At 41.1% G+C, this 11,249-nt stretch overlaps 1 protein-coding gene across 2 annotated transcripts in view; it reads left to right on the top strand.

Annotated features, from left to right (window-relative positions):
• Nucleotides 1-357: 357 nt before the first annotated feature.
• actr6 (actin related protein 6) overlaps nt 358-11,249 on the top strand; it is a 34,727-nt gene continuing 23,835 nt past the window's right edge. Inside the window, exons 1-4 of one of the 2 annotated variants that reach the window (XM_078234711.1) lie at nt 358-422; nt 9,497-9,620; nt 9,772-9,907; nt 11,067-11,123. In XM_078234711.1, coding sequence (XP_078090837.1) covers nt 414-422; nt 9,497-9,620; nt 9,772-9,907; nt 11,067-11,123 — 326 coding nt within the window. In that variant the 5' untranslated portion in view covers nt 358-413. Of the gene's footprint in view, nt 423-8,504; nt 8,570-9,496; nt 9,621-9,771; nt 9,908-11,066; nt 11,124-11,249 lie in introns of those variants that run through there. The other variant, XM_078234710.1, reaches the window with a different exon arrangement.

Genomic DNA, 11,249 nt, shown 5'->3' with positions numbered 1-11,249 from the left:
AATCTGGAATCTGCTTGAAAGAATGGAGATTCAGTTACGGTTTTCAAAAGAAGTTATAAAGAACTGAACTGGAACAGTTTACAGGGCTACAGGGAAAGGGCAGGCAAGTGGGGCTTGCAAAGATGGTATGGGCTGAATGGCCTGTAATTATTTCATGATTCTATCATCAATATTTTGTGTCTTCATTCTGGGTAAACTTCCAGTTTCTCCTATTTTACTGGCCATATTGGGTTGTATTAAACTTTCGGTATGCAAAGATGGCTTTGATTTCCTGGGAAGTATTGAGAAATGCTGTTATCTTTTGTCTCTGAATGCATAATTTCCCTAATGTTATATACCATTCTTCACTTTAGGGATACTTGGTAAACTGGGATGTTCAGAGACAAGTGTGGGATCACCTGTTCGGCAAAGAAATGTACAAGGTAAGTTCTGTGATCATTGGCGTATTGTGGTGATTCTTACTTTGTGAACCTACCCTTTTGATTCTTGCATTCTACTATCTTACAAGTAACATAGTCAACACCAACAAGTACTCTCGAGGCACCTCTGGCCATATTCTCTACATGAGGCTCATTCGTAAGTTCAGTTGTCGTATTGAATGGTTGCCCATGTATCAAATACAAGAATCTTCAACTCATTTCTTCAGATCTGTGGACAGTGCCCTTCAAAGTACTGCACGTGGTCATGCAAGAGCAGCAATAATTTGCACTTGTATGTCTTTAAAGTAGGAAGATATTCTGAGGTGTTTCATAGGAGTCTAGTCAAACAAGATTTGACAATCCAAAACAATTATGTTGGAGGACTTGAAGCTTGGTTAGAGGTAGGTTTTAAGGGGTGTTTTAAAAGTGGAGAGGTAGAGAGCTTTCGGGATGAAATTCCAGATTTTACAGTGTATATGATTAAAGGTTCGGCCGTCAGTGAGGGGTGAAGTCAGTGAAGGATGAACAAGGGACCAAAGTTTGAGGAACACAGTGCTTGGTGTGTTCCACAGTTGGAGGAAGTTATAGAGATGGGACGAGTAGGAAAGAGGTGACTTGAAGATATGAATAAGAATTTTAAAATGCTGCAGAGGGCGTTGAGAGCAATGGGGGAGCGAGGGGTGGGTGGTGCACCACAATCATAGAGAATGTAACTTGTGACATGGTCGTTTCAGTACTTTGGCAGGGCCAGAACTCTGTGAGGATCAAATTTTGAGTTGCTAGAAAAATGGGAATGGGTTTGAGAGGAGACCCAGTATTCAAGGTCTTTGGAGAGGAAAGACAGGTTGGAGATTGGGTGGTAGTTTGCAAGGGTGTTCTTTCAGGAGCAGGATGGTGACGGCGATTTGCCGGAGAAGTAGAAGAATGTCATTTACCATATCACCTAGCATGAAGTCAGGAAGGCAAGTTGGGTGAGTAACAGCTTATTGGAATTTACAGAAACAGTTGAGAGTGGAGAAAAGAAGCTGGGAGTTATCTTTAAATTCTGAGAAGATAGCAACATAGAAAATAGGTATCAGAGTAGGCCATTTGGCCCTTCGAGCTTGCACTACCATTCAATATGATCATGGCTGATCATGCACTTTCAGTATTCCACTCCCGCTTCCTCTCCGTACTCCTTGATCCCTTTAGCTACAAGGGCCACATCCAACTCCTTCTTGAACATATCTAACAAACTGGCCCCAGTTTGAACTAGTGAGCAGTTTTGGTAGCTGAGAGCAAAGTGTGATTGTGCTGGTGTGGTCCACCCAGAACTAGTGATGAATCGCTAAATTAGTTGTGTACCATATGTGTTCAAGTTGGTACTTGGACTTGAGGTAGTGAAATTGTTGGCTCTGCCTAGGGAATGACCAAGTTGGGAGAAGGTAAGGATTTTATTGACAGGTTTTCTCTGCCAATTTGTCCACAACCTGTAACACATATGCATGAGTCTCTGTTTGAGGGATTATGTATTATATCACAACCCATGATAAAATGTTTGATGGGACCCATATAACTGAAACGTTTCTGTTGTTCGTAACTTGACATTTGATAAACCCAATATCACTCCTGTGCGTGATCTTCAAAGGAATCACTCTCTCCTCCCTCAGGTTAGTGAACCCCAAAAATCAAGTGGAATTCTGGTCTAATTGCAACTGTTGTGATCAGGTTTTGGCCCTTACCATGTATTTCGAGGCAAGATTCCAGAAGAGATCCAAGGCCCATGCAACTTTCGTAGGCCTATTATTGATATAGGACACAGTCTATATGAAAGGACTGATGTTGAAGTTTGTAAAGATTGTCCTCTGTCTTAGAAGATGACACCTGCTCTGGATGATTTTGCCATTTGAATGGCAATGTTGGCTTATTCGGGCTCATGAACAACAGGCTGCCACAAGGCTCAGTACTTGTACCAAAACCATTTCAATGTCTACACACGCTGCCCACAAAATTGTGCAGAGTCGCATGTGTAGATAAACTTGTCTGACAAAACAAGCAGCCATTTTCAGTGACATAGAGTTCAAAACTCCATGGCAGCTCAAAGCCAAATCCCCACAAAACATAAATCAATCTTGATAATAAAAATACAGTACATGCTGAAAGTGACCTTCTATGGCAAAGCTATTCAACATGACCCTGCTGCGACCTAACTATTTAGTGAAGTTGTTCTGCATATTAACTTTCCACCACCACCTCAGTAATGTAGCCAGATGGACAAAGGCAAGGTTCAACTTGGTCCGGAAACTGCTGAGCACATGTTGGGGAGCAGTAGTGCCTCGGACATCAGCGGTGGTCCTTGTGTACTCTGTAGCTGAGTACTGTGCACCAGTCTATATATGATTAGGTATTACATAGTAGATTTATGACTAAGGTCAGAACACATGGAGTAAGGGGACAAGTAGCAGAACAAATAGGGGGATAGAATATAAAAGCAGGGAGGTCTTGCTGCAACTATACAAGGCACTGGTGAGGCCGCAACTGGAGTACTGTGTGCAGTTTTGGTCCCCTTATTTGCGAAAGGATATATTGGCCTTGGAGGGAGTGCAGAGAAGTGTTGATACCGGAGATGATGGGTGTAGCTTATGAGGAGAGATTGAACAGATTGGGTCTGTACTCGTTGGAGTTTAGAAGGCTGAGGGGAGATCTTATAGAGACATATAAGTTAATGAAGGGATAGGATAGAGGCAGAGAGATTCTTTCCACTTAGAAGGGAAACCAGAACTAAAGGGCACAGCCTCAAAATAAGTGGGGGCCAGTTCAGAACAGAGTTGAGGGGGAACTTCTTCTCTCAGAGGGTAGTGAATCTCTGGAATTCTCTGCCCGTTGAAGTGGTGGAGGCTACCTCGTTGAATATGTTTAAATCACGGGTAGATAGATTTCTGATCGATATGGGAATTAAGGGATATGGGGAGCAGGCGGGTAAGTGGAACTGATTCACTTCAGATCAGCCATGATTTTGTTGAATGGCGGGGCAGGCTCGAGGGGCTAGATGGCCTACTCCTATTTCTTATGTTCCTATGTTCTTAAATACCAAGTTGGCTACAGAACAGAGTATGGAATAACGGCAATAACTCAGATGGGCAAGTGGTGAGACATGATGTTCCACAAGGATTAGTGCTGGTATCACTGTTGTTGACACTTAGGGTATTTTTTTTGTTCATTCGTGGGACAAGGGCGTTGCTGGCTGGCCAACATTTATCGCCTATCCCTAATTGCCCTTGAGAAGGTGATGATGAGCTGTTGCCTTGAAAAGCAGCAGTCCGTGTGCTGTGGGTTGACGCACAATGGCGTTAGGGAGGGAATTCCAGGATTTTGACCCTGCGACTGCAAAGGAATAGCGATATATTTCCAAGTCAGGATGGTGAGTGGTTTGGAGGGGAACTTGCAGGTGTTGGTGTTCCCATGTATCTGCTACCCTTGTCCTTCTAGATGGAAATGGTCGTGGGTTTGGAAGGTACGTTCTAAGGATCTTTGGTGAATTGCTGTAGTTCATCTTGTAGATAGTACACACTGCTGCTACTGAACATTGGTTGTGGAGAGAATGGATGTTTGTGGATCTGGTGCCAATCAAGCGGGCTGCTTTGTCCTGGATAGTGTTGAGTCTCTTGAGTGTTTTCGAAGCTGCACTCATCCAGGCAAGTGGAGAGTCTTCCATCAGACCCCTGACTTGTGCCTTATAGATGGTGGACAGGCTTTGGGGAGTTAGGAGGTGAGTTACTTGCCGCAGTATTCCTAGCTTCTGATCTACTCTTGTAGCCACTGTGTTTATGTGGCGAGTCCAGTTAAATTTATGGTCAGTGGTAACCCCAAGGACGGGGGGTTGGAATTGAGTGTTGGTATTCCATTGAATGTCATGGGACGGTGGTTAGAGTGTCTCTTATTGATGACGGTCATTGCCTGGCATTTGTGTGGTGCGGATGTTATTTGCCAAGCTTGGATATTGTCCAGATCTTGTTGCATTTGAACATGGACTGCTTCAGTATCTGAGGTGTCGTGAATAGTGCTGAACATTGTGCAATCACTGGCGAACATCCCCACTTCTGACCTTATGATGGAGGGAAAGTCATTGATGAAGCAGCTGAAGAGGGTTGGATCTAAGACATACCCCTGAGGAACTCCTGCAGAGGTGTCCTGGAGCTGAGATGACTGACCCTCCACACCACAACCATCTTCCTATGCGTCAGGTATGACTCCAATCAGTGGAGAGTTTGTCCCCGACACCCATTGATTCCAGTTTTACTAGGGCTCCTTGATGCCACACTCAGTCGAATGCAGCCTTGATGTCAAGTGCTGTCACTCTCACCTCACATGATTTGGACTCAGGAATCAAGAATGATATTTCAAAATTTGTATTTGCAGCAACTAAATACAGAAAGACATTAGCAAACTTGCAGAAAAGGCATATGATTTGGTAAATGAACTTTGATATAGAAAAGAGTCAGGTTGTACATTTTAGGAGGAAGAGTGAGGAGGCCACATACGCCTCGGAACACAGGTGTCCAAATTGTGTATGGGATCAGCTTGATCTGGGGAATAGAACCAACACAAAGTAATGGTACAAGTTTATACGGTACTAAAAACAAACAAACAAACATTGGGGTGCATTTCTGGAGGGTTAAATTGAAAAGCAGATATGTTAAAGATGCACAGAGTCATGGTGAGACCAGGCCTGGGAACAGCAAGCAGTCCTGGTCTCCACAAAAGATTGAGGCAATAGGCGATAGAGAAGGTACAAATTCCTAGATTATTAGAATTGAGAGGTTATATCCATAAGGAAAGACTGAACAGCCAAAGCTCTTTTCTCCATAAGAGAGGAGACTGAACGATAACCTGATTGAGGTCATGAAGATTGTGAAACTTTTTGATAGGGTAGACGCAGAGATGACGTTCCCACTGGAGGGTGAAACCAGAATAAGGAGCCAAAAATAAGAGATTGTTACTAATACATTGAAGAAGGGATTTCAGGACTTTGTTCCCCAAGTGCGTAGAATGTAGAAGTCGCCACCCATCACATGTAGTAGGTGAGGTGAATAGCATGAATGCAACCAAGTGGAAGCTGATAATTATGAGGGAAAAAATAGGATACATTGTTAAGTTAGGTGAAAAGGGATGAGCAGAACTATATCTGCAGTATATACACATACAGTGGACTGAATGGCTCATTTCCATGCCATGTAATTGTTGTGAATTATTATACAATTTCAGTCGCTCAACATATTTTTCTGTTCCAAGACCAAATCAATCCTCGCTCATTGGGCAATAGGTAATCAGGCTTTGATTTATTTTAAGTACATCTTAAACACATTGTATTCAAAAATGAAAACACTTGAGTTCTAATAATTTATTTTCAAGAAACAATGTGCAGAAACATTTATTCGCGCATGTGGTCATTACATGGATTGCTGTCAGGCTCTCTAATTTAATTGAATTCGCTTGTGCTAATAAAACATTCCCATCCAAAAGTAAATCAGAAATCATGCAGTGTGCTGACTGTAATAAAGAACATACAGCTTAATTTAATTTGTTTTTATTTTGCATTTTCTTATTCAAAGCAGGGAGAATAAAACACTTATAGCTCATATCATCCCTCTCGAATTACTCAAAATTAGCTGTGCAGTTAATTTTGTTACGTTGAAAACGGAAAGGCTCATAAACAGCAGGAGGATTAATAAATAAGTGTGAAATGAAAAGTGCTGAAAATACACATCAGATCCATCAGCTTCTGAAGTATAAACCAAAAGTTAATTTGCCTTTTCTTTTCACAAATGCTGATGGATTGGCTCTGCACTCTTTCGGTGGCACGGTGACACAGTGGTCAGCACTGTCACCCCACAGTGCCAGGGATCTGGATTCGATTCCTGGCTTGGGTCACTGTGCGGAGTCTGCACATTCTTCCGTATCTGTGTAGGTTTCCTCCGGGTGGTCTGGTTTCCTCCCACAGTCCGAAAGACGTGCTGGTTAGGTGCATTGACCATGCTAAATTCTCCCTCAGTGTAACCAAACAGGCGTCGGAGTGTGGCGACCAGGTGATTTTCATGGTAACTTCATTGCAGTAAGCCTACTTGTGACATGAATAAATAAATTTTGAAATTTTTTAATTGAAAAATGTCCAGTTGATTGGATTTTAATGCTGTGAGTGGGGGAGTAGCACTAGCCAGGAGATTGAGAAAAATGTTCTTGTGCTTGAGGTGTCTACCTAAATCATAGAAAGAATCATAGAAACCCTACAGTACAGAAAGAGGCCATTCGGCCCATCGAGTCTGCACCAACCACAATCCCACACAGGCCCTACCCCCATATCCCTACATATTTACCCACTAATCCCTCTAACATACACATCTCAGGACACTAGGGGGCAATTTTTAGCATGGCCAATCAACCTAACCCGCACATCTTTGGACTGTGGGAGGAAACCGGAGCACCTGGAGTAAACCCACACAGACGCGAGGAGAATGTGCAAACTCTACACAGACAGTGACCCAAGCCGGGAATCTAACCCAGGTCCCTGGAGCTGTGAAGCAGCAGTGCTAACCACTGTGCTACCGTGCAGACAAGACCTTGCCTTAATGATTCAATCAACGGACAGCCCCTCCAACAATGCAGCATTAGTTTAGCACTGCAATGAAATCTCAGCCCAGATCGTGTGGCCAAATCCTGGAGGGAAACTCAAAACCCACAACCTTTGATTCAGGCAATGGTGTTACCAAGTGAACAAGGCAGACGCCTGGAAGGAATCTTTAATAACAAATTAACGCCTGCTAAACATCTCTTCATAGAATGGATCTATTGGAAATACAGCTAGTTCAGGTTACCGCCTTTTAATTATATTTTTCCAGCTACTATATTACTTCGTAGCCCAACTTCCACTCAGCACCACATCTGCAAAAAATGTTGCAAACGTGAAACACCTATTGCAGAAATCTTTGAAAATAACAAAACTTCTGTACTTTAGTAATAAGTTATTTCATGAAGCCTAAATGTTGACAACTTGGAGAAGGAAATGTGCAAGGTACCTTGCTGCCCTCGGAGAAAAGTATCGCCACGTGGTTGCCAACTCATTCGTGTAACATGGTAGAGGACGAATGATAAAAAAACAAATGAATCCAGATATTCTTTTGGCTTTGTTAATAATAAATCCTTGTAGAAGCACAAATGGATATAGATTTTAAGTCACCAATCAGGTGGTCACCTTATCATGACCGATGTAAATGTGGAGCAACTGTAACTTTACTTTCAGTTTATTAAGCCAGATAATTACATCAGGAATAGCGGAGTGTACTTTTCAGATGCCTCCTTCATATTTGCAAATCAGGGATTGAATCATTACATGTTTTACGGTTTGTTCGGGAGAGATTTAAATTTTGTATTAATTTGTTCATCATGTATCCCCACATGCCATGGTTTGTGCTGATACAGTTTAGGATTGCCCACGGACTTTGCAGAAGATTGAGAGCAGGGATCTTCTGCTTTGCATTCGTCATGATGTTTTTAATGACTTTTCGCAAACTCCATTTTGACTTTCCAAGCTTCATCAGGGTTGTTTATTCAATAAGTGCAAGTTCCTTAAGCTGAATGATAGCCTCTCTTTTTTGTCAAGTTTGAGGTGATTAGTCTGCTACTTAGTTTATGCGGGAGACATTCCTTGGGAACGTGCAGCATTGCTTGTGTCTCTGCACAGTGCATAAGGGGTTTGCACCAAGGCCCCAGTGATGCAGGTTGTTTGCACAGTGGCCTTGGACTGTCTCAAACCTGTTGGGCAACAACACTCTCACCACGGTAGTTCAGAGCCTGTCATTTGACAGTGGGGTTTGTCACAAGGAACTTGTTAGTGATTTTCTGGTGTGTTTCCTATTCCTTGATCCAGTGGATGTCAGCTGGTAAATCTCGATCAGGAAAGTTGCTTCATATGGAGTGCTAAGATGGAAGGTGGGCAGTAGACAAGTTGAACAGGTCATCGTGGAGTGTTTAGGTATTACATAGTAACCTTGTGACTCTACTCCCTCGTCTAATGATTTTTAAAGTTTATGTATGTAATAGTGTCTTTGCTACCTCTTCCCTTATGTGGAATGTGTGTGGATGCGATCAGGCTGGACCAGGAGTTTTTAACCTCTGTAGGTTTGATTAATTTTATTTTATTATCTTCCCCCTGCCCTCTTCTAATTTAAGTGATTCTATATCTTTGTGTATGTCATGCCCACCATGTTAATGTCACCGATAAAGATTGAGGAAAGTAATATTTCTGCCATTTTTTCTGCCATTACTTGTGCATTTATTCTGTGTATCCATTAGCAAGTGGCCTTAGCCCAATTCTGATTTTTCTTTTGTTACTGTTTCTGTAGAATATTTTAATATTATTTTGTAGTTTACCTTTGCTTTCCTTATTGTTCTTTAGCCTTCTATCCTAATGTTTCATATTTTCTTTTCATCTCTCCTTATTTGTCTATGTATTTGGTATATGCCTTTTTCTCAATTTTTGCTTTTATTTACTTCCTGAGAATGTGTTGAACCCCCATATCCTATAAGCCCAGTCCAACTGGTACTGTTCTTTCAAATCGACATAGGCATTTACTTGGATCAGAACAGTGATTACACTTCAAAAGTAATTAATTGATATATTTTGGATCTGAAGGGCACTGTATAATTGGTGGGGTTTATGGGCGTGTGCAATCAGATGGAAATTTCATTTTTTGCTGATAGTTCGTACACCAGCAACATTTTAATTTACGTGGATGCAACACAGCCACAGTTATTTCATAATTTTGCGCACTTGTTCTCAATTGTTTTTCACAGCTTTATCCATGTGCATGTGTTCTGATTTTTCTATTGTTCTCTGGACCCCTTTAAACCTACAACAAAGGCTCTCTTCGTGTTTACTGTACTGGCCATTGTGGCGCAGTAGTCCTTTCCCCCTCAATCCCGATACATTTCCAAATGTCTAGATCAAAGCTAATTTCTGAGACACTTCTTCGCGTGATATGAAGGAATCATTAATAGAGTTCTGTCAGACTGTATCTAATTGTTTTAAAACTTCCATTTAGGTGGATTTTCCTGAAACCACCATAATCATCACTGAGCCATATTTCAATTTTAACTCCATCCAAGAATCAATGAATGAAATCTTATTTGAAGAGTATCAGTTTCAAGCAGTCTACAGGACAAATGGTGAGTGTTCATACTTGGTTGCTTTTTCCAACAGGGTCCATTAGTCTCAGATTATATATATATATTATAGATTATAGATTATTAGAATAGATTATTTGATATACTTTTAAAACTAGAAATGTGATTTGAATATTTTAAATGTATCTTTCAGCTGGAACACTCAGTGCGCACAAGTATTTTGAAGAAAATAATTCTGAACTCTGCTGTCTTGTGGTGGATAGCGGTTACTCTTTCACGCATATTGTTCCTCACTGTAAAGGAAAAAAGATGAATGAAGGTATTTGCAGGTAAATCAGAACTGTAAATCTATATTTATATCTGTAATAAGGAATATCATCGCCATCAGAATTTTTGTTATGTCCACTTAAGCAAAGTCAATAAGTCTGTATTGGTTGTTGTCCGCACTGAAGCTTACTACGCATTGTAAAATATTCTTGCTCACAAATAATTGATTTCTGATTTTTAAAAAAACTATAATGCACTGAAATTCAAATGAGAGCTGTATCAGGGATGGGATGATGAGTAAGAGTGAGGTCAGTGGGTCATCGGGTTGCGGTGACTTTGAAATGACACTCCTACAATCCTATCACAATGACGTGCATGCTCTACTTGTGAGTGAGAGCAGCTGTTACTAATTGGGGAAAGATTAGAGCATTTTTATTGAGAGTATATAAGAAATGGTGTGGGAGAGGATAAGGGAGTCTGCCCCTGTGTTGTCTGGATTATGTGAATAAATCTATCTTGAGGAAAAACTGGCCCCAAATTCCTTCTGTCGGTAAATGAGCAGCGAGTGAATCAAAACACTGCTGGAAGATTGAAACTGAGCCCATCATTTTTGGCAAACGTCCCACATATGGGCCAGGGAGTGTTAGAGAGTGATGTTGACTGACGTGCTATGCTGACATATTGATGGGAAGTGTCTGGGTCAGGAGGGGTGTAGAGGGGGAAAACTTAACAACATAATTAATGGAGTAAGATTTTCTGTATACACTATTTCTCATAAAAACGTAAATGCATTCTAAGAGAAAGTTTACATTTTCATGGAGTACATCTGGGAGGAAATGATGTTTTATGCTATCACTAACTCTTTTCAACTGTGACTGGAAACCTTTTCTTATCTCCAGCCCACTTGGCAAGCCATATCCCTATCGGGTAGGATTTGTCTGGCTCGATAAGTAACTGTCAATTCTGTACATTTAGGAAGATGCATACATATTTAGTAAGTTAAATCCCAGTATTATCCCTTTGAGCACTTCAGGTTATTGTCGGACTGTATCTACATTATCTTGGGTAAGCAGTTTGAGTACTAGCTATAATTGTACAATCATATCTGGCAAATTGAAGTCCTATTCATGTGAATTTCACTTATTGAGCTCTGTCATGTTTTGGATACCTGGCTGCCCAAGGGAAACACAAAATAATTGCATTGTGTTCTTTTCATTTTAGGATTAATGTTGGAGGGAAACTACTTTCTAACCATCTCAAAGAAATAATATCCTACAGGTACGGCTTCCACAGACAATCCTAGCTTTGGAAAGGGGAGATGGTTTTAAACTTTAGATAATTTTATGGAGTCTAGTTATGATGCGAATTTGCTAACCATATTTATGGGAGTATGCTTAAGTTTTT

The sequence above is a fragment of the Mustelus asterias genome, chromosome 19 (assembly GCF_964213995.1).
Source record: "Mustelus asterias chromosome 19, sMusAst1.hap1.1, whole genome shotgun sequence".
Lineage (NCBI taxonomy): Eukaryota > Metazoa > Chordata > Chondrichthyes > Carcharhiniformes > Triakidae > Mustelus > Mustelus asterias.
The sequence above is the reverse complement of the archived record's forward strand: the minus strand, read 5'-3'. Positions and strand labels throughout refer to the sequence as shown.